Source organism: Panthera uncia, chromosome D4, assembly GCF_023721935.1.
Source record: "Panthera uncia isolate 11264 chromosome D4, Puncia_PCG_1.0, whole genome shotgun sequence".
NCBI classification, from domain to species: Eukaryota; Metazoa; Chordata; class Mammalia; order Carnivora; family Felidae; genus Panthera; species Panthera uncia.
In genome coordinates, this window is record NC_064807.1 from 87,529,528 (window position 1) to 87,552,535 (window position 23,008).

Here is a 23,008-nt window from a genome sequence, read left to right on the forward strand (position 1 = left end):
CTCCCCCTACCCCCCCCAAATAAACTTTAAAAAAAAAAAAAAAAGGAATGAACTCACCTATTTGTTTTCAAGCTTCTGTTATAAACATAATTAGAGGGGAAGAGACATATGTCTGGGTGCATCCTGTACTGAACAGTAAGCTGTAAAACAGGCAGCCTGCCGATCACATTGTGCTCTACGCTGTCTTCCAGCAGCTTGCAGAAGCGAGCCATCATCGACTGGTCATAGCCATACTCCTGTGCTTTCTGAAAGGGAGGAAACAATTTTCAAGAATTCAGTTATACTTTTCCCACTATCATCAAAACACCGAGTGGTAATATGGAAATGGCAAGGTTTAGGTGGCGTTGAGATGACCAACAAGCAAAAATTCAGAGAAACAGGTTTCTGACTCCGGCCCTTGAAAAGCCATGTAGCTTGACTATAAAAAAGTTCATTTAGCAAATCTACATACTGCTTATGAAAAGATGTGGTCTTGTAAGTGGCCACAAACTGAAACTATTTTGATGTAAACAGAGGTCGCCGGAAAGAATCAGTAAGAAAAGAAACAAAGAACTGTAACACAGATTTTAACAATTATTTCTAGGGGACTCTCCCACGAATGGAAACATTGTCATCGTACAAGCCTTTTAAAGACCAATTTCTCCATCCACCTGTCCGTCCGTCCATCCAATATACACGGAGCCACTACAGTTTGGGGTGCTGAGACTGCTAAGGTGACTTAGCTCAAGCATCACAGAACAGATGTTCCATGGAGAAGACCGACAACTGACAGTAATTACTAAGATGATTTCATAAACCCGTTAGTGGGTTACAACCTGGAAAATCAGTGGGATTTTTCAACGGGATCCAGTGGGATCCACTTTTCAATGTCAACATCACACAGATAAGTACCGTGTCTTAAGTAACCTAGATGCAAATGTACTCTGCGGGATGCACGAGGACGACGGAGATGGGAGCTTCACACGCGACGCCTAAGACACGGCACTGAAGACGCGCGTGCAAAGCTCACGAATCAGGAGAGTGGCGGAAAAAAGGCGGTACTTCCTAAATCATAGGTTATTTCTGTATGTGATCTTAAATAAGTTTATGTAACTTAGTATTAGTAGACATTCAACAATTTTATCCACATCCCCAGAAGTTTCTCTCTTCACAAGCTGGCCAAAACCTCATTTTGAATCTTCTTTCTGGGGAAAAAGAAAAAGGTACCACTTCCATACTTGGGAAAAAAAAACCCAGTCTATCCTACAGAATGACGTGGATTTCTACGCTCTGACGTGGAAGGATAATCCTGATCTCTTTTTGGACTGGAAAAAAGACAATCTGGCACAGAATGCTTCTGGCCCCTTTAAAGCAAGCCCTACATACACACAACCACACACAAACCATCTTTTAGGGACTTAAGTTACCGACCCCCCAGATGCCAGCTCCATAATGCAAGCAAGGATTTCTGTCTCTTTTCTTCACTGTCTTAACACCGGCACCTAGAACAGTGCCTGAATCAGGCTGGCACTCGGTAAACACTGATGGAAAGACACGAATGATAATAGGCCACAAAATCTGTTAAAATACTCACAACGATTCTCCTTAAATATAGGTGGACAGAAAGGCAAGTTGAGAAAATTAACTGTGTAATTATTTTCTAAATTGTTCTCAAGAAGGCTGCATTGTTTCAGCAACAGTAACAAAAAGGCCAGATTTTTCTCATTTCTGTCGCTTTTATAAATCACCAAAGTAGGTCATAAAGTTGGGGCCCATCAAGAATTTAATCAGTAACTTTGTGAAATAACGTGTTATTCAAAACAAATGCAGTACAACAGGGGCACCGGGTGGCTCACCCAGAACCGACTCTTGATTTCAGCTCGGGTCATGATCTCACGGTTCTTGAGTTGGAGCCGCGCATCGGGCTCTGTGCTGACGGTGCGGAGCCTGCTTGGGATTCTCTCACTCTCTCCCTCCCCCTCCCCGTCCCGTGCTCTCTCACGCTTTCAACATAAATAAACTTTAAATGAAAAGAAACACGGTACAGAGTTGGCTCTTCCTTACTCCCCCTGAACAAGATCACCAGCGGCTTTTCCCTATGGACACAGGTCTTCGCTCAGAGCAGGTGGTGATCGCGCACGTGTGCTCAGGCGTGAAAGAGCCGCACCATCGTTCTGAATGATTCCAAAGTCAAAACACCGCGATGACAACAAAAACCACACGCTTTCATTCCACAAGTGCACACAGACGCTTGGGAAGGATCTGTTCCCTGGGGTTGTTTATGCAGCCAGTACTCTAGATTTGTACAAATCATCTATGTATTAGTGAAATACACAAACATTATTAAATTCAACGCCATGGTCTATACCTATTCAGATTACCCAAAACATTTACTAAATCCCAACTCTGGCGGGCATTTATTTCTAGGAGCCCTCTCTGGTGAGGGAACAGGAGAGACAGGCCACTGCCAAGGTGCTGGTCCTTCCCGCAGGCGGGGTTCAGAGCCCCCTTCCTCTCTTCCTGACGCTGCACTTCCAGAGGACGTGAGAAGCACATTTTTTATCCCCCCGATAGGACACAGAATTCTAAAACTGGAAGTGTACTCTAAAAGTACATTTAAAGTACTCTGTGTAATGTTTTCCTCAAATCTGCATACATTTAAATATAAATCAGGGGGTTGGGAAACTTCTCCTCTTAAAATTTTCCTTGTATTATAGTTTTGGTGTTTATGTACTAAAATGGATCAGATCCAGCCCTTAAGAGAGCTGCACGCTGTTTCCCACAGAAAAAAGCCCAACGCACACGGAACACGGCTCTTTCTCGCGTTCTGGTCTTTGACGCTCCCACTGCGTGGGTCACGTGTGTACGTAAGCACAATTAGGAACAGAGGGACATTTTCACAGACTTTTACCTATTAAAATCCAAATGGTGCTTCTCTCTTCTTAGCCATTCCCTACTTTTCCCTCCAAACAGGAGATGATCCAAGAAAGCCCCCCTCTAAACACAAAAAAAAAAAACCCCCCCCCCCCCCTTTAAAGTATTATGAACGTGAAACAAACGCACCATGGAAATGACCGTGGGAGGGAGCTGTTTTGGGTCTCCGACGAGGATCAGCTTGTTACAACGATGGATGAGCGGGGTAAGAGTCTCCACTTCACAAGACTGCCCAGCCTGGTAAGAAAGTACAGAATGAAAGGGTATTCTTCATCATCTCTGCTGTTTCTTTTTCCCCGTGCGGTTTATCAAATTCACAAAAGTTCTAACATTCAGAAAAGTATCACACTTTCTCCTTCTGCAATGAATACCAGCCAGGATTTTTGAGTGGACGCTTGTGATGAGCACCGGCTTTTTTTTTTTTTTTTTGATTAAAATAAAAGAATACTATAAACTGAGAAAAACAGAGAAGGATTTTTCTATGGTTACAAAGTAAAACCCTAACAACGGACACAAACACTCTAAACCATCGAGTGAAGGAACCACCGCACACGCGTCGTGAGGTCGGCACGGCTCAGGTGCCACGACCCCCGGGGAGCCAGCGCGAGCCAGAGTGCCGCGTGACGCCCCAGTTCTGTGTTCTTTGTTCTCGCTGGGCACGTGCCTGAGGGAAGTGCGTGGCGGTGCGTCCCCCTCTCCCCGCCGCCCGCCTTCTCCCTTGCTCCTGGCTGGCCTTGTCATCTGCAAGACTCAAGCTTCTCTTCGATGACACCTTCTTCAAGCGCGTCATCACTTCCCCCGTTTCCATCCTCTCATTTTGGTGAAGCCGATCTTGGACCAATCCTCTTGTAGCTCGTTTTCCACGTCTTCGGTCTTCTGGCCCTACATTCTGGCAAACGGTAGGTGCCCGACAAATGTCTGCTCCGTGAATGAACTACAAGTCACGGGTGTGAGCTGAAAACACTGTGGCTCAGAGCCGTCCAAAGTTATATGCAAACTGCCTCGAAAGGGAACCAGAGCTATTCCGAGCAGAGAGGAGACACTCCTCGGGCAGGGACCAGTCAGGCATCCTTAAGACTATCACCCCAATTCCGGAAAAGCCAGTTCGGCTGTGGGGGGCCGTCAGCAGCACATTTCAACACAAGAGACCGAGCACACACGAGACGGCAGGTAAAAACCAGATGCTCCGAGACCGTTTCCTCCGGCTCCTCGAAGCAGCGCGGCTCCCCGCCCGCCCCGGCTCGGCCCGCACAGCGCCAGCATAAGCCGTACGGCCGTTCGGCCGACTGCCCACTGACCTCATCGACGATGACACAACTGAAGGGGACACCCCCTTGCCCACGAAAAGCAGACTCGAGCAGTAAACCGCCACTCGTGCTCAGTGTGCAGCAGATGACGTGGGACTCTAAGATGATGATGCTCTGTGTTTTTTGTGGGCGTCCTTGAACCTAAGACAACAGACAAAGGTGAATCAGTATTCAGCCGTCTATAAACCCCTGATGACGGTAGGCCTACTTTTACTGTAAAACATCCACCATTTATCACGTGACAACAACATTCAGCGAGTCCTGAGGGGGAACCACAGATCTAGAAAACAGCAAGAACGTTCCAGATCATCGGAAACCACCAGAGAGACAACGCTGTGCTGCGCAGTGAGTCTAAGCTCAGAACACGATAGAAGCACATTAGGAAAAATTTATTCAGGCTTGATTTGGTCAAAGCAAACTACAATTCTTACAGCAGATGTATGTGGGCAGGTATCAGAATGCGCAGAGATAGTTGTGAAGCAATTATCTGAGTTAAACTGGGGTCACAACTCAGCTAGAAGATATATTTTTCTGTTAGTCGTTAAGCACGTATAGCGTCGTTCCGCTTTTCACAAAGGCTTGTACCCACAGTGACGCCCGTGAAAATGAGGAGCACTCTGCTTCCACGGTAACAAAGACCACCCTGGCCCACCGGTCGCACAGAGACCGGGGCGGAGCCGGACTGTGAATGACACCTCACAACACGTACCATTTAGCGTTCAAGCTAATAAGCCAGGGTTCTTATCATTCATTCGCTGAGCCTGGTGCTGCTCCTATAAAGTGGCTCATCCCTGGACACGTGACTTGCTCAGCCACGGACTTGGACTCCCAAGGCGTGTGTGTGCGCGTGTGTGCGTGTGTGCGTGTGTGTGTGTGTGTGTGTGTGTGTGAGAGCTTCAGAGGGTGGCAGCTGTGGCCCTTGGGGCACACGTGAAGGCACTGTCACCTTCACACACCTCTCGGCCTCCCACGGAGGAACGCAGCCAAGTGAAATTAATTCCATGGCCCACAGAACCAAGTGGGGAGCAGGAAACCCCACAATACGTGCAGATACAGACTTCATCCGTAGATTCGGGAGGACTCACTTGGGGCTCGGTTTACAATTTTAATAAAAAGCTTTCCACGGCATTTTGTGCCGAAGTGAACAAACAGCTAATGGAAATACGCACTAAGTGCAACTGTATTTGTTTAGCAACGGAGGGAAGGCTAACAATACATTCGAGGGAAAAATCTCGGCTTAAAAACATGAGTAACGTTACCAGTTGCCGTGACCTGCTCTCCCCGACCCCCACCGGTTTATTAGGGCTGAAATCTGAGGACGAGGATACAGATCTGGCTCATCCTAGCTCTGAGAAATCTAAACGTTGTTGATTTTAAAAAATTTTTAAGTCATCTCTACACCCAGCGTGGGGCTCAAACTCATGACCTCGAGACCAAGAGTCACACGCTCCACTGGTGGAGACAGCCAGGCGCCCCCTGATATTTTTATATCCAAAAGAATACTGGGGAAAAGGTTACACACTACAGAGGATTCTTATGATCAAAAACAAATATGGCGAGTGTACGCTTTCAGCCAGGAACTGCCAAACACGTGCTTGTACTTTCTTTTTTTTTTTAATTTTTTTTTTTCAACGTTTTTTATTTATTTTTGGGACAGAGGGAGACACAGCATGAACGGGGGAGGGGCAGAGAGAGAGGGAGGCACAGAATCGGAAACAGGCTCCAGGCTCCGAGCCGTCGGCCCAGAGCCCGACGCGGGGCTCGAACCCACGGACCGCGAGGTCGTGCCCTGTCTGAAGTCGGACGCCCGACCGACCGCGCCACCCAGGCGCCCCCGTGCTTGTACTTTCTTAGCTAAACCCCCAGCCGCCATCACTCTACTTGAAGCCGGACAGAAGATGTCTCTTCCTCTTCTTTTTTTTAGCATCCCTGGGTGGGCACAAATTTTCTTTGGCCAGGAAAACACCTTCACGTCTACTTTCACTATTCATCTGATGATAATTATCATAACCGACTTTGCAGTGGGGGGAAGGAGAAGAGCACCTAATGAGTTTGTTTTAATACCTACCCAGACCTAGAAAAGGAGAAGACAATTTATCATCACCTTTCTTAGATCTCAGGAGACAATAAATAAGAATTTCAGGCAAAAAAAAAAAAAAAAAAAAAAAAAAAAAGCAAACGTACGTGTGATTGCACCATTTTCTCTACTTTCATATTCAAAAAAAGTTTTCATAATAAGCAAAGTTTTAAACGTAACTGCGAGAAGTCCATCGGTTGTGTGAAATAATTCATAATAAAAACAGAGAAAGAAAGAAGAAAAAACCTGGAAAATCCTATAGGTGAGCCACTTACCTCTTTAATTTTAGAAGCTAGTTCCTGCCTCTCTTTTGAAACCTTTGCGATTTTTTCATCTAATTCTTGCCTCTGGAAAAAATGAGAATGCAATCTTTAGGATTAACCTGAGCATTTTAAAATACTTTCCGGTTGGCTGCCTTACCCTGCAGACGACACTGCCCGTTCACCCCACCTGCTCTCCCTTTACCAGCAGAGTCCTGACCCCCGTGCTGCGCTGAGCTGGCCCTCGGGACCGGGGCCTCACGGCCGCTCCGTCCCACCCAGCAGCCTGCAGAGACCTTCCCCTGATACGAGTCCTCACACACAGGACCCGGGGAGGAGAGGAGCAGCCAGAGCGACGGCAGGCGGCAGCTCTGACAGGACGTCGCGGCCGCCCTCGTGACCAGCGCCCACGCGGCTTCTCCCGCTCTTCTGGTCTGAGCGGAACGATCCGGCCCTGGCCCAGGACCCCCGAAGCACCCCACCCACGGACCCTAACAGAGGCACGTGTCCAGGTCCTGCCTGTCTGCACTCTGCCGTGACCTCTTGTGTGGCCCCTCAAGGCCACGACGTGTACTTCCTCCGGGACCTGTGCATAGTCAATGTCTCTGCTTCAATTTCCCTGTGGTATGGCCCCCGGAGGTCCACGCAGTGTTAACCTGACAAATCCTTAACGATGCACAAGATTCTGTTCTGTCTGGTGCGTCCCCTGTGTGCTGTGTCTGTCTGCTGGGCAGTGCAACTCCCGGGGCTCTTTCCTCCCCTGATCTCTGGGTGGTTCGCATCCCAGTCATCCCTCTGGCTACAGTGATGGGCACAGAACACAGGCCTGGTGAACCACGGCCCCCATTCCCTTAAAAACAGGGAGGAGATCTGCTTGAAGATCCAGGGACCAACCGGATGCCTTCCGTGGCACTGACGCATGGGTAGCGGGAGAGCGGCCCCCTCTCTTCCTATGGGTTTTCTAAGCCGGGGCGGTGGCGCCCAGAGATGCTGGCACTTACCTTCCCCGAGGGAAGAAAGGTCTGACACACAGAAAACCAAATCGAGGGGAAGCTGGAGAAATGCCATCACCTGAGCCTCTGGACCCAGCCTGGCTGAACTTACTCCCAGAGTCCCTAGGCATGTTGAGTCAGTGAGTTCCCCTTTTTGTCTAATTTGGATTTCTTTAACTTGCAACTGAAAGATACCTAATCAATTCACTACAGCTTTAATATATGGCAGGCAACGGCACACTACAGCCTGTGGGCCAAATTCAACTCACCGTCTGGTTTTGTAAATAAAGTTTTACTGGAATACAGTCACATCCATTTGTTCATGAATTCTCTATCACTGCTTTTGGGCTACAACAGCAGAGTTGAGTAGTTGACACAGAGACCATATGGCCTGCAAAGTCTAAATTATGTACGGCCTTTACTTTCCAGAAAAAGCTCATTAATCCCTGATATAAGGCATACCGCTTTTGTATACCTCTTCATACACAGATTCAGCTATTCCGCGATAAACAAATGATATCACATACTCCATGCCAACTTACGTACCTATCAGCTATTAGAAAACATCAATCAAGAAATGTTGAGATACCTGTGTTTCCTTTCCACCTCGGCATAAAGCACGCTGGCGGGAAAGTTCATCTAGCTGATGATCCAGAAATTCCTTTCTTCTATGCATCTCCTGAACATGAGAAGGTAAGTCTTTTTCTAAAAAAAAAAAAGAATAAGCTAATTCTGACAACTATATACACATATGCATACACAAGGAGGAAAAAAAACTAGTTCTCGAAGCTACTCTATTTCAAATGTCTCCAAATTACCTTTAATGCCCAAGATATTACCTATCATATAAAAGGAAACAGAAGTAACATTACTATGTGCCTCAATTAGTACTTACTCATTCTGTGGTTAACTTGGCTGTCCAAACTAAATCTTAGGACCTCATTATTAATAGACTTTTCTGGACCCAGACGTACTAAATTTATATCTCCACAGTTTCCTGTTGATAAAAAAATCGCACTTAGAGAATAGTAACAACACTGCCAGTCTCTGTTCATCCTATCTCATAACATCTATTTCTAAGCAAGCATACTAACAATCAGAGAAGGGAACTAAGATTAATCATCAATCAACTAGACGCCTGAAAGCACACTACAGGATTCATACACGTCAGATACGCTTCACAACCACTCTCAAAGCGAGTACTTACCATTTCTACATTTCTACCCAATAAAAGCTTCGGAGGTTGCATAAACAGTACGTTACAAACTTGAGATTCAATTATACCAGCATTTCTCAAGCTGTGTTCTGTCCATTCCACAGTAAAATACATTTGGGGAAAGGTGAGTTAAAATAAGATAGATTTCTTAACCTCAGGATATTTCAGATGGACAAAGACTTTCAGATGTTAACACATATTTGAACTTCCAAGACAGAATCATATTTTACTATCAGATCCTTCTCGGTCGGCAGAATACTCAGAACGATATTTCTGAAACTCTCCTCCACATCACACTGCTAACTCCAGAGTCTAAGGGATACAAAGATGCTGGAAATTCTGTGGAGTAGGTAATTCCAAAAGCTGTAAGCATCATTTAAACGGCTTGTTATTAACCACACTTTCATTTTAGGTTACCGCAGTTTATATATTATTATTTCATCTAAACATCACCCGCTCCATCATTGGGCTAAATCATAGCAATCATGCAGAGTTTATTAGCACTTATCTGAATGTGACACATCACGTACTTATTTGTTTATTGTTAATCTCCTGCTTGTGAACAAGGTTTTGTTTTGGTCACTGGCTCCAACAGTGGCCAGCAGGTTAAGTACAGGAAGTATAGGTTGAATGAATGAAGGACTTATTAAACAGTTATCTACAACATATTTTTGTTCCCAGTTCAGCTCATTCTTCTAAACGTGAAGTCCTCTTCTCTGGCTAACATTTGCTTGAAGGTTTCAAAACTGACAATTTTCTTGTTTCCATGAGAAAGGTGGATGAAATTACCTGGAAACTCACCCATGATAAACATCTAGAAATGCTCCATAAACTAAAACTATAACAGACATCCTTTAAACTGCAGGGTGAGCTCATAGAGATGGGAGAGAAATTCCTAGAGGCCAGAAACAAAGAGAAAGCTCAAAACCAGAGCTACAAGACCCCAAGCTGCTGTGGCTTCCCTGAGGGACAGGATACGTTGGGGCTGGCACCGTCTGGGTGCTCAGAATTTTCTCCTTTACGTTCAATAAAATACAGAGATTTATGGGGCGCCTGGGTGGCTCAGTCGGTTAGGCATCCAACTTCAGCTCAGGTCATGGTCTCACAGTCCGTGGGTTCAAGCCCCGCGTTGGGCTCTGTGCTGATGGCTCAGAGCCTGAAGCCTGCTTCAGATTCTGTGTCTTCCCCTCCCTGCCCCTCCCTCCCTTCTCTGCCCCTCCCCCGCTCATGCTCTGTCTCAAAAATAAATAAACATAAAAAAAAAAAGAGATTTAAAAATCTTTAATTTTTTTTTTAATTTTTTTTTTTTTTTAATTTATTTGTGAGACAGAGAGAGAGCATGAGCAGAGGAGGGGCAGAGAGAGAGGGAGACACAGAATCTGAAGCAGGCTCCAGGCTCTGGGCTGTCAGCACAGAGTCCGACGTGGGGCTCGAACTCACGGACTGTGAGATCATGACCTGAGCTGAAGTCGAACGCCCAACCAACTGAGCCACCCAGGCGGCCCTAAAAATCTTTAGTTCTACCGAGAGTTTGCCAAATGTCTACGTTGGCAAAACTACCATTCCAGTGAAGGTACAGAAATTTTATCACGGAGGCTTGAATTTTAAAGCCTGCTAGAAAGGAAAAGGGCCTGGAAGAGATGGGAGGAAGAAGAAGTGAATGGGCTTAGCTGGGAAAAACTAAATTCCTTCCTAGGACTTTCCAACCATAGGCCCGCCCATGTCACGTGTGGACTCAGAGACTAAATACATAAAACAGGGAATGACAAAGGTGACCCAATCAAAATACAGTGGCGATTTTTTAAATCTGACTACAATGAGCAACTTTTTGCCAATATATTTTAAAACACCTAAGAGGAAGTGTAAATTTTTCATGGATATTAGCCACTTTCTGAGGAAGTGGCTAACATGAATTAGCCAAATTCAGTAAAATTACAGAAACCCTGGGGTGCCTGGGTGGCTCAGTCGGTTAAGCGTCCGACTTTGGCTCAGGTCATGCATAGTCTCAGGGATCGTGAGTTCGAGCCCCACATCGGGCTCCGCGCTGACAGCTCAGAGCCTGGAGCCTGCTTTGGATTCTGTGTCTCCCTCTCTCTCTGCCCCTCCTCGCTCACACTCTGGTTTCTCTCTCAAAAATAAACAAACATTAAAAATATACATATATATAGAAACCCTAAATAGACATGTAACAGTTAAGGACGTTTAGACAACATATTGAAACTTCCCCTTCTGTCAAAAAAAAAAAAAAAAAAAAGACAATAAACAAACACTATAAACAAATCAATCTTCAAGGAATAATCTCTTTCGTATATAAAACGTTCCAAAGAATAAACACAAAAATTCTCCCCAATTCCATTTTTAAGGTTAGTGTAACTAAAACCAAAGATATGACAAAGAAAAATCGCAGGCCAGCCTCATTTAGGAGTACTAATTTTAAAATCCTAAATAACACATTAGCAATCTAGCAACATGTTAAAAAATAATAATACGTGACCAAGTTGGCCTTACTCTAGGAACCCAAGACATTTTAACGTTAGATAAACATTGTAATTTGCCACAACAACAGATTAAAGAAAAGTTTCATTATCATTTCAACAGATGCAACTAGAAAAATGCATGCAATGAAGCCCAAAAGCCCTTCACAAGAAAAATTAACGAAAAAGGAAACTGCTCTATCCCGATAAAGGGTGACTACTAAAACCAACACCATACTGAACGGCAAAGGTGTCCAAGGCCTTTCTTTAAGGAGGCTCGGGGTGGCTGCAAGGAGTTAACAGGAGCGGAACATGAAGGCAATGGGAAACAACACGGTTCTCTTCTGTGGCCAGAAGACATTTTCTAAGAAAGCTCAAACTGCACCCTGGCTGCTGGCTGGCCTCGCCTGGTCCTGGCCCTGCTGCCCTGTCCACACAGGCCCGAGTGCCGCCCTCACGTGGCTGGTCAGGGAAGGGACAGGCGTGTTAAACCACACCACTGCACGTGCGTGGGAGCTGCTCCCGGGCGTGTCAACTGCTACAACCACTTTTGGGAAGAATCTGGTACTATCTACAAAACTGAAGATGCACAAGTCCTTCAACCCAACATATTCACTGCACGGTGTTCCTCGCTTAGAGCAGCACTTTTATAAACCCTCGACCTTGACCGATCCTATGAAGTATGCTTGATCTCGAGACCCAGTACAACCCACGCACCTGCCCAGCGAAACAGGGTTCACGAACCAGTACTTCCCCTCACTGCTAGATCACACTGGAAATAGGACCGCACCTTGGCGGAGCTAACTACGGTCCGGCTCTACTGCATGGCAATGTTCTCTCGCCTCTGGTCATTTTTATGGATAGTAACTTCAGGAGCTCCCCACATGCCCCCAACCCTTTCCCATGGCTAACTCCTGATTGCTCTGCAGGTTTCATCTCAGACGGCACGTCCCCCAGAAGTCTTCCCTAACCGCCCCCCCACCCCGAGACTAAACCAAGGGCCGCTCTAAGATGTTTGCCAAGTATCCGCATTTTACCGCTTACAGAACATACGGCTTTGTTTCTAACTGCCCACTGATCCACTTCCTCATTACTGTCTCTTGGAAGGCCTCCCTGTTGAAACCTCAGCACCAAGCACAGTGCCTTGGCACAGAGTAAATAAGTGCTCAACAAAATGTGCTCAATAAATCAATGAGCACGTATGGGCCACAGCCCCAAGCAGACGTTATTACCAGAAGTGGCTCGCATTCAAAACAGCCCACACTAAACAATGAAAACGAAACCAAAAACAAATGAAACGCCCATAGAAGGATCATACCCAAAGGATTCTTCTTGTCTTTACACTTCTCTTTAAATTCGAGGATGATTTTTTTCATAAGTTCATCAACAGCCGCGTTGGAAGGTGCACACACAAGGACACGGTTTTGTTTGATTTTGGCATTGGAGTTTTCATCTGAACGCCCCTTCCTCTGGTTCTACAATTTGACACACACACGCCGAAAAGACAGACAACAAGAAATACTAATGAGCTTGGGCACAGAACTTTCCAGTTTTTCTCTACTTCCACGCATATTCCAAACTTCTCTTCGTAAACAGTTAAAAATACGTAACAGCACCTACATCTTACACGGACATTAAGATTGCCTCCAAACGTAACATTTTATCATAGCTTCTCTGAGCCGCTCCTCACCATCCGCTTATGTTACTGTGTATTCAATCCAACCCAAGTGTAGCCCAGGAATACATTCCACACGGTTTCTCTGCAGTAGACGTGACCCACAATAAAGCCAGAAGGCCACCATCCCAGACCTTCAGATTAGTGTCACACAGGACAGGTCGCTGAAAAGATCCACAAAAGTGCAGGGGAAAGACCCCTGGCAGTTCTCTGCACGTGTCAGTTTATTCAAGGGCAATGACGCGCTCGGCTAACAGCACTGGCGGCCCTCACATACTCTACCTCTGTCAGCAGGCGGTACAGAAGGCCAACGATCGTTTTTGACTTTCCTGTTCCAGGTGGTCCATGAATCAAACAGATCTTGGCAACCGATGGGGAGTGTTTGACCATGGCGTATGCAGTTTCTATCGCTTTCTTTTGGTCTTCGTTGAAATCTTTCAAGTAGGCGATCTATGCAAAAGACAGGAGTGGGAATGAGTTGCTCTTCCTGGAGTGGCACGGGAGAGGAAGACAAACCTCCACTGGAATGTCTTCCAACCTTTGCCAGACAGAAGCTTCGGTTATGATCGGCCAAGACCCCAAAGTCACCTTTCATCTAAAGAACCCCTTTCACTACCATAAAGGAAGTTACTCGGCAGTGTCTACAGGCTTCAGCCCATCTACAAGTACTGCAACAGTATTTTTATTCGTGATTCTTACAAAGATGCTCGCAATAAACCGTTCTACACTTTCCTTCTATTTATTCTTCGGTCCTTCCCCTTTTAGTTCATTCTTTCCTTAGTAAAAAAAACATTCCCAGACTTTCCTAACCCAAGCGGTACAGTGAAAGAGCATGGATTTTGGGTCTAAGCTCCCTGAGCCTCCGCCTGGGCCATCCATGACATCCGGGGTCCCCTGGAGGGCGATCAGGGAACGCAACACTGCACAGGAAGGCCCCAGCACACAGCAGCGGCCCTAACACCGCCACCTTTCCCCGGCCTTTGTCCGCGTTGATTTCCTGGAACCAACATACAGCTCTCACGGGGAGAAAATCCGCGTTGATGCCAAGTGGCAACTCCATCTGTGTACCTGCAACAACACCCGCCGACTCGCCATCCATCATTCACGTGCCAAATCAGCTCTATTAATCTGCTCCTACTTCTCAACTGCAATCAGCTGACGAGCATTTAAATTAGGATGCTCATCTAACGTTTGAATGCTGGTCTTTGGGCACAACTTCGTTTCTTTATTGTACTACGCCTTTTTCCTCGAGGTGAGCTGAGTAACACAGCACATGCTTTGCCGTATTAAAGACAATTAAGCACGGAACAATGTCACTGTGCACGCACAGCGGGACGTCTTTGTCACAACAACAGGAATATACAGCAGATAGAAACGCGAAGCTTTGACACTGACATGCAATTCTCTGACTTTCTGTTCTTATTAAACCATCACTCACGATTCTCTCAGACGTCGTAGTCAGTAAATCTTTCGTACAGAAGTCCATGGGGTTTGGGTTCAGAACAGCTCTGGCTAGTTGGTTCCGTCCACTCAACAAAGACATGGCTTTCAACTTCCTCTGTGTAGTTACCAGAGAACTGATTACAGTGCATTTCACGAGTTCATTTAAACTGAGTGGCAAATTATCTTGAGTCTGGATGGAAAGGGAACACTCAGATTTCCCATTACGCACTATTATCAAGAAGGAGAAAAAGCAGTTTCAGTTGTCAGTGAATAATGCTGGGCAGCTACAAAGAATGGTGTATTCAGAATGATGTATTTTATAACCTATGTTTTTTGTACGATAGAGTATTCAAGTTATTCACTCACAAGTTTACCGACAGCCTCCTGAGACTCAGGCAGTGTTCCTGTCCTCAAGAGGCTTATTTTCTAGAAGAGGGACACAGATAACCAAACAAACATGTCAGGCAGTGACCAGCACTATGAAGGAAGCAGAGAAAGGGGATGAACAAGTGACTGACGGGGGATGTCAGGGAGGGGGCACTGTAGACAGGAGAGTCGAGAGGGTCTTCCCGATAAGACGGTATCTGAGCAGCAACTTGAAAGAAAGGAGCACGCCGCGCAGCTGGGCGCACTCAGACGGTTCCGCCAGGTCCCCCGATCTGGGCAGAGGGAGCCAGTGGCAAAGAATCAGCGGCTGTGAGGCCCAAGAAGCGGAGCTACGCCTGGAGTATCTCAGGCACGGGGAGAAGCCTAGCGCCGCTGGAAGGAGAAGCAGGGCGACGCGTGCCGCCAGAGTCACAGAGTAAAACGGGGCTCCGTTTTACACGGCTCCGCAGATCACAACACTGGCTCTGAACCCTGTTCCGAGTCAGGCGGAAAGCCACAGGGCAGTTCTGTGCTGGCAAGCGAGGGGCTCAAACTCACACGTCAGAAGCATCGCTCTTACTGCAGGATGACGAATAAACTGGCACGGGAAAAGCACAGAAGCCAAAAGGCCGCTCCGGAGGCCGCTGCGGTCATCTAGGTTAAAGCTAGCGGTCGCGTGGACCAGGATGCAGCAGCAGAGGTGGGGCGTGGATTTTAAATACTTGCAAAGGGAGAGTCAACAGGATTTGCTGACGGAGTGCATGGAGGGTGTGAGAGAAAGAAAGGATCCAGGATGACTGAGGTTTCGGGCCTGAGCAACTAAAAAAAAAAAAAGGCATCCCACTTACTGAGATGGAAAAACAGAGGAGTAGAGGTCAGGCAGAAAATGGAGCGTTTCTTTGGATCTTTTTGTCTAACAGCTCTGCACACAGAGAGGTCACATAGTTGGGACGCTCGAGGAGTCTGGAGGGAGACGATCTTAGAAATATAAATTTGGCTAATGTCACTACTTGTGAGAGTCAAAAGCACAGATTAAGCCACGTCCCCCTGCCGCCGCTCCCCTAAATGCATCTACGGGAAGGACTGAGCCGGACCACAGTGAGGACATAAATGCGGCATGCCCAGCACAGGTGCAGCAGGACGCTGAACTCTGAGGAGCTTTTAAGATTTGATGGAAGAAGGTGAATGAAGGAATAATGAAATCGTGTTCTCTTCACATAATTGAGACTAACAAAGCGGCAATGTTAAAAAGGCCGCTTGCCAGGCGATCTAGAACGTGGACGACCCTGCAGTCAAACAAACGCAGGTTTCTGTTCTGGGCCTACCATTTAATACTGAGAATGACCTTAGAGAAGTTACATGACATCCCTGAGCCCTGATGTCCCGACAGGTGGGAATACAGAGCTCTGCTCTGCAAGGCCTTGGGGAAGACGCTGAACGTGTGCAGGAAGGACAAGGCACGGGGTCCAGCACGCAGTAGGTCCTTGCTAGATCAACCTAACATTACTCCTGTTCTGCTCCTCCCACGAGAAAAGTCCCTATGACACAAGGGGTGCGAGTGACGGAAACAACAAACTCTTCAAGTCGCCTTGCAACGACTTACACGTTTGGTCTTCTCATTGACAATTAGCCACAAAACCAAGGCTGGAATGTGATTTAAGATATAGAAGACAGATGGTCTGCACATTGTTTAATAATAATTGCAATGACAGATGAAGGCATGTACCAGAAAGAGAGGACGTTACAAAAGAAAGCTTTTAAATCGTAAGTCTAGAGCAGTTAAGTGCTGGGCCTTTCCCAGATGAATCTAGAAAAACTAAAAATAAAAACTCCGAATGACAGATAATCAAGCTAGCAAATGCATGTCTGGTACATGCGTAACAAACATGGCCAGTAGAGTACGTCTCAGAGGGAAATTAAAACATGTGAACTTCCGACAGATTTCTCTTTACTGTCTCGTTATGTACTTACTGACTGAGGTGCGGCGAAATTTATGAACATAACCGCAGTGATATTCGTGGAGATCCGGCATGCGACTTCTCTCTGTGTTCTTCTTCTCTCCATTTTGTTTTTCAAGAACCAAAAACACCAAATCATTTTCCTTTGGATGCAGCTGTTTAGTTAGTTCACATTCCTCAAGATGAACTATCAAAGAAGAAGAAGTCGGCGTTTACTCTAACAGAATTATTTTACATAAGATTAACTTAAAGGGTGTTAAAGCCTTGTACTAAGTTCTAGCAAGTTACAGCACCAGTCAACTGTAACATACTTTAAAATAACAGGTCTAAGCCAGTCAACATGTTCAAATACTGATTATACAGGGTTATGTTTCTTAACAATGGCTAAAAAGCCAAAATAAATAAAACTGTAATATTCCAAAGCAGTTAGTAGCTTTCCTTTCCTTGTAGTTTTCGTTTTTAACCAAGAAACTTTCTCTTTTGTTCCTCGTTTTCAAAATCCTAGGAGAAACTCTAAAAAACAGATCCAAGGGTATGTAAGAGTTTCGAGCCTACTGCTGGCATTTCAAACGAGGGGGAAAGGACAGTTGTGAACTATCTGGGGCTGGGAAAACAGAGCAAGCACTAGAATAAAGAAGTTCAGTACCAACCGCCAGATCCAGCAAGAATACACTGAACTAAAACACAAGGCGCTGGGATCCGGTAGGCTGAACCACTAAAGCAAAACAAGATTTTAATATGTGTGAGATAAGAAATACCCGTTTGAAAGCATCAGAGACCAAATACGACAGTGAAGAGTTACTGTGCTGAGAGATCCAGAAGAATCTGGAAATCCACTGGAGTCAGCCCTGTATTTCCCCTAGAAACATCTGAACTGTTCTTGGAGTGGCAGCCAACAGGCCAGGCCGTACCTGGGACGGCCTTGGTGGACTAAAAAGGCAACAACTGGAGTCCAGGGCCTGCACAGAACAGGGACCCTGAGAGACTAAGGACCACACCCAAGGATGAAGCAGAAACAAACCCGTCCTGACCTGGGCTGCGGCCCGGCTTCCAAACACCTGGATGCTTCAAAAAAAGCACAATCCCTTAAAACTGGATTGAGATGATCCCGGAAGGTAGGTGCCCCCAGAAGCCTGGGAGAGGCAAAAGGACATCCTCTCTGGAAGAAGGCAGTATCATCCCAGGCCTCCAATTATTTTTATAAATAACTTTCCCGAGATAATGACACACACCAGAGAGAAGCAAAGCACAAGGAAAGAAAAAATACACAAACTGGTAGAATCCATAAGCAAAAAAGGACTGTCCTGGGGGCTACAGATTAAATTTCACGCAGTTTAAAACACAAGTAAGGGGTGCCTGGGTGTCGCAGTTGGTTAAGCATCCACTCTAGATTTCGGCTCAGGTCGTGCTCTCACGGTGCCTTGAGTCTGAGCACGGCACAGAGCCTGCTTGGGTTTCTGTCTCCCCCTCTCTCTGCACCTTCCCTGCCTGCACTCTCTCTCAAAGTAAATAAATAAACTTAAAAAAACCACAATTAAAAACACATGACAACAAGAGCATACAAAGTGGCATGGGGATACATTAGAGTCTTGTAAAGGTTTTGCCTTGTCAATGGAGACACTTCAAAGATCTAGTAAAACTGTAGACTCATAAATCAAAGGCACATGTTGTAAGTTTTACCTAACTATTCTAAAACAGCGAAAGAAGTCTAAATTGAGGTATACTTTCCAAAGTAACAGGAAGAAAAAATGAAAAGAAATGTTAAAATGGGAAAAAAGTAAAAGTATTTAACCAAAACAAAAGGTAATAAACTTAATATATAATTAGGTCCATTTACTTCTATTTCATTTCATGGTGTGTTTTTTTTTTTTTTTAATTCACCTCTGATTTAATGGTTCAAAGTCTCCAATGTGTGTCAAAAGTATAATCTCCTTCTATCAGTTTTTTCTTTAAATATATTTTCAGATACATATGTGTTGTGAACCGTCGTATCTTCGGTTGAACAAAACTCATCATGAGAGATTCCCTTTTCGTATATAATGCTTTTTTGTCTTACAGTCTATTTAGTCTGAGATTAACAGAGCTAAACAAGTCTTCTTTTAGTTGAATTTGCAGGAGTATCCTTCTCCCACCTTTTTTTCAACGTTTTCTTCTGTTTACCCGTGTTACTTGTTCATACATACAGTGCGTTATCGTGTCGTATTACGTTACTGTTTTCTTTGAGAGAGAGAGCACGTGTGTGCGCACGCACCAGCGGGGGAGGAGCAGAGGGAGAGGGAGTGAGGGAATCTTCAGCAGGCCCTCCACACCCAGCGCAGAGCCCGATGATGCGGAGCTTGATCTCAACGGCCATGGGATCATGACCCGAGCTGAAATCAAGAGCCAGACAGACGCTCAGCCGACTGAGCCGGCCAAACGCTCCTCATGTTGCATTAGCGCCGAAATGCTATTTTCTTGTACAAGATGCTAAGGCTGACTTAGGCAACTGCAAGTGCAGAGACGGGATAAAAGACCAGAGATGATACTGGTCCTATCAGATAGCAGGCCAACTCTCAGAGACGCGTAGGGTCCTATCTAAAGGGCTTGAATCGGGGCGCCTGGGTGGCGCAGTCGGTTGAGCGTCCGGCTTCAGCCAGGTCACGATCTCGCGGTCCGTGAGTGCGAGCCCCGCGTCGGGCTCCGGGCTGATGGCTCGGAGCCTGGAGCCCGCTTCGGATTCCGTGTCTCCCAGTCTCTCTCTCTCTCTCTGTCTGCCCCTCCTGCACTCGTACTGTGTGTGTGTCTCTCTCTCTCAAAAATAAGTAAACATTAAAAAATAAATGAATAGGGGCGCCTGGGTGGCGCAGTCGGTTGAGCGTCCGGCTTCAGCTCAGGTCACGATCTCGCGGTCCGTGAGTTCGAGCCCCGCGTCGGGCTCCGGGCCGACGGCTCGGAGCCTGGAGCCTGTTTCCGATTCTCTGTCTCCCTCTCTCTGACCCTCCCCCGTTCATGCTCTGTCTCTCTCTGTCCCAGGAATGAATAAAAAACGTTGAAAAAAAAAATTAAAAAAAAAAATAAAAAAAAAATAAAGGGCTTGAATTACAACGGTTAGAAACACAAGTATACTTAAATTCATGTATTTATGAAATTTTTTAAAAAGCACAATGGTCAACACCAGTGCTTGTAGTGAATTAACTCATTATTTTGAAAAGTGATCAAGAGGGGCGCCTGGGTGGCGCAGTCGGTTAAGCGTCCGACTTCAGCCAGGTCACGATCTCACGGTCCGTGAGTTCGAGCCCCGCATCGGGCTCTGGGCTGATGGCTCGGAGCCTGGAGCCTGTTTCCGATTCTGTGTCTCCCTCTCTCTCTGTCCCTCCCCCGTTCATGCTCTGTCTCTCTCTGTCCCAAAAATAAAATAAACGTTGAAAAAAAAAAAAAATTTTAAAGAAAAGTGATCAAGAGTCAAGAACTTTCCTACCTTTCTTTATGAAGTATACCACAGAGTGACCGAATAATAGAGAGAAATTTGTCTTTACATAACTATTCCAGGGGAGCCTGGGTGGCTCAGCTGTGCTGACGGCCCGGAGCCCAGAGCCTGCTTCGGATTCTGTGTCTCCCTCTCTCTCTCTGCCCCTCTCCTGCTTGCGCTCTGTCTCTCTCCCTCTCTCAAAAAACAAACATTAAAAAAAAAAAATTTTAAAAAGAACTATTCCAGCTAATAAATGAAGAAATGATCAAATAAAAACATCAGCATTCTGTACCTTTAATAAATTCACCTAGGCAGTAAGCATCAACAGCTGTAAATATTACAGAAAGAAATCAGAGATTCATGCACCTCCTGAAGAAGGAACATGCCACCACCACCTATGAAACAGTTTTGCCAAAAATAATAAATCAAACTCGAATCTGATTGTGCCTGTAGATACAACTATCGACTTACAGGGAACACAAATGGCAAACATGCTTAACCAACACCAGGGAGACATAATCAATAACAGACAGTAATTGTAAAGGATCAACAACTCAACTTCTTCAACAAATAAATTACAAAGTGGAAAAAAAAAGAGAAAATTATAGTTAATACATTTCAACTGGTGTCAAAGCGTGGCCCCAGTTTGGATCTTATTCGAAGCTGGCTGAAAAAAACTGTTATGTGAGGAAACTGGAAATTTGAACACTGACTAGCTACCCGATATTAAAGAATTACTGTTACTAGTTTAAGCAATAAAATGTTACTTTATTATAAATTTTTAGGTCTGCATCTTTTAGAGGTATTCCCTGAATTTAATTACAAATGACCCCTCCCTGCAAAAAAATCAAAGCAAAGACAAATCTACAAAATCTCTCCATCATAAACTATAAAAACATCACTGAAAATAAACCAAATAATTTATACGGGAACGCAAAAGGACAAGAACAGCTAAAGCACTCCTAAGGCAAAACAAGGTAGAAGGACCTGTTCACCGGGTATTATGGGATCATTATAGGGGCACCTGGGGGGCTCAGTCAGTTAAGTGTCTGACTCTTGATTTCCGCTCAGGTCACGATTTCACAGTTCCCGATATCGAGCCCCGTGTCAGGCTCTGTGCTCACAGCACACAGCCTGCCTGGGATCTCTGTCTCCCCATCTCTCTGCCCCTCCCCTGCTTGCACAGGTTCTCTCAAAATAAATAAAGTTAAAAAAAATTTATTATAAAGCTGGACTGACTAATCAGACAATGTGATATGGGCAACAGGGTAGGAAGATGACCCGACGAAGAAGAAATGAATCCAGAAAAAAACCCATGAGTTAAACGGACACTAGATTTATGGCTAATACGGCGCTGCAGGGCAGGAAGAGGGTGGTCTTTTCAAATAAGTAACACTGGGATAACCACATCTCCATTCGGAAAAACAAACAATATATGGCCCTTATGTTCTCATTCATGCATGAAAATAAATTCCAGGTTGATAAAACAATGAGCCATCTAGAAAAGGGGTTGCAAACTTTTTCTTTCCAAGCCACACCTAAGTGTCTGTTGCATTTTCACCATCTTCGATTCAAAGTCCTTTTAAAATGCAAAAGTTACTCCAGAGCAGTACAAAAACAGGATATGGGGTAGATCTGCAAGCAGCGATTTGGTGACACCTGTTCTAGATGGGAAGATAACATGTTTATGCCCTATAGCAGGGGAAGGTTTCTTAAACGAGGCACAGAACACTAACTTTAAAAAAAAAAAAAAAAAAGATGCATTTGCTACGTTAAAAATAAATTCTAGGGGCGCCTGGCTGGCTTGTTTAGAAGAGCATGTGGCTCTTGATCTTGGAGTCGTGAGTTCAAGCCCCACGATGGGTGTAAAGATTACGTACATCCAGACGTACATAAAAGAAACTCTCGAGAAGAATAAACTACGACTTTCAAAGACATCTGTGGAGTCAAAACCCAAGCCAAATTGAGAGACTGGCATGGATCCAAATTACGTAATGAACTCCTACAAATCAATAAGAAAAAGATAACAGAAAATTAACAGGAAACTTGAACAGGCACTTCCCAAAACAGATGACTGAAGCAGCTGCTAAATATATAGCTCAACCTCTCACTGATAACAAGGAGAGGGCAAAATAAAACCACACCAGGCCGTCAACCGAAACGCGTCATGATGGCTAAAAGTAAACGACAATCAGTACAAATGTACTGGCAAAGACCTACTCTCCCACACTCTTGGGGGAGGGGGGGGCCCAGTGCCGTACAACAGGCTGGGTACTACCTCTGCAACCCGAACACACGCATACCGAGATGCCACAACCCACTTCTGGATATGGGACTCAACAAAAATGCCCTCACAAAACACAGAGGAAACATCATAGTGACACAGCTCATAAGATGCGGTGTAAGAGTTAAGGTGGCACGCCCGAGGCTGCTATCCTTAGGTCTGCTTACCAGGGTGGCCCGTGGCACCTGTGACCCCAGATTCTGGGACTGTCATTTGCTGACGAAATGTCAGCCTAAACTGTTTGCAAAAAGAATACGGTTTATGCCAAACACCTGCTTTCCTTCTGGAAGTCACGAATTTAGGCTAGGCAGAGGGTGTTTGGGGCGCTGAGTCTCTAACAAGCTTCCCTAGTAGGGGGGGGCGCCTGGGTGGCTCAGTCGGTTCAGCAACTAACTTTGGCTCAGGTCACGATCTCACAGTTTAAGAGTTTGAGGGGTGCCTGGGTGGCTTCATCCGTCAAGTGCCTGACTTTGGCTCAGGTCATGATCTCACGGTCGGTGAGTTCAAGCCCTGCATCAGGCTCTGTGCTGGCAGTTCAGAGCCGGGAGCCTGCTTCAGATTCTGTGTCTCCCTCTCTCTCTGCCCCCCCCTCACT

The 23,008-nt window shown here is 45.6% G+C and overlaps 1 protein-coding gene across 9 annotated transcripts in view; it reads right to left on the bottom strand.

Annotated features, from left to right (window-relative positions):
- SETX (senataxin) overlaps positions 1-23,008 on the bottom strand; it is a 64,299-nt gene that overhangs the window by 13,997 nt on the left and 27,294 nt on the right. For all 9 annotated transcript variants that reach the window (XR_007459388.1, XM_049638125.1, XM_049638111.1 and 6 more), the window contains exons 11-20: positions 16,695-16,868; positions 14,353-14,585; positions 13,197-13,364; positions 12,558-12,714; positions 8,445-8,546; positions 8,139-8,254; positions 6,573-6,644; positions 4,212-4,361; positions 3,043-3,150; positions 58-245 (exon numbers count right to left, since the gene is read on the bottom strand). Coding sequence is in view for 8 of the 9 variants with exons in the window: in XM_049638125.1 (XP_049494082.1) it covers positions 58-245; positions 3,043-3,150; positions 4,212-4,361; positions 6,573-6,644; positions 8,139-8,254; positions 8,445-8,546; positions 12,558-12,714; positions 13,197-13,364; positions 14,353-14,585; positions 16,695-16,868 (1,468 nt within the window). In the remaining variant the exon portion in view is untranslated. The remainder of the gene's footprint in view (positions 1-57; positions 246-3,042; positions 3,151-4,211; positions 4,362-6,572; positions 6,645-8,138; positions 8,255-8,444; positions 8,547-12,557; positions 12,715-13,196; positions 13,365-14,352; positions 14,586-16,694; positions 16,869-23,008) is intronic.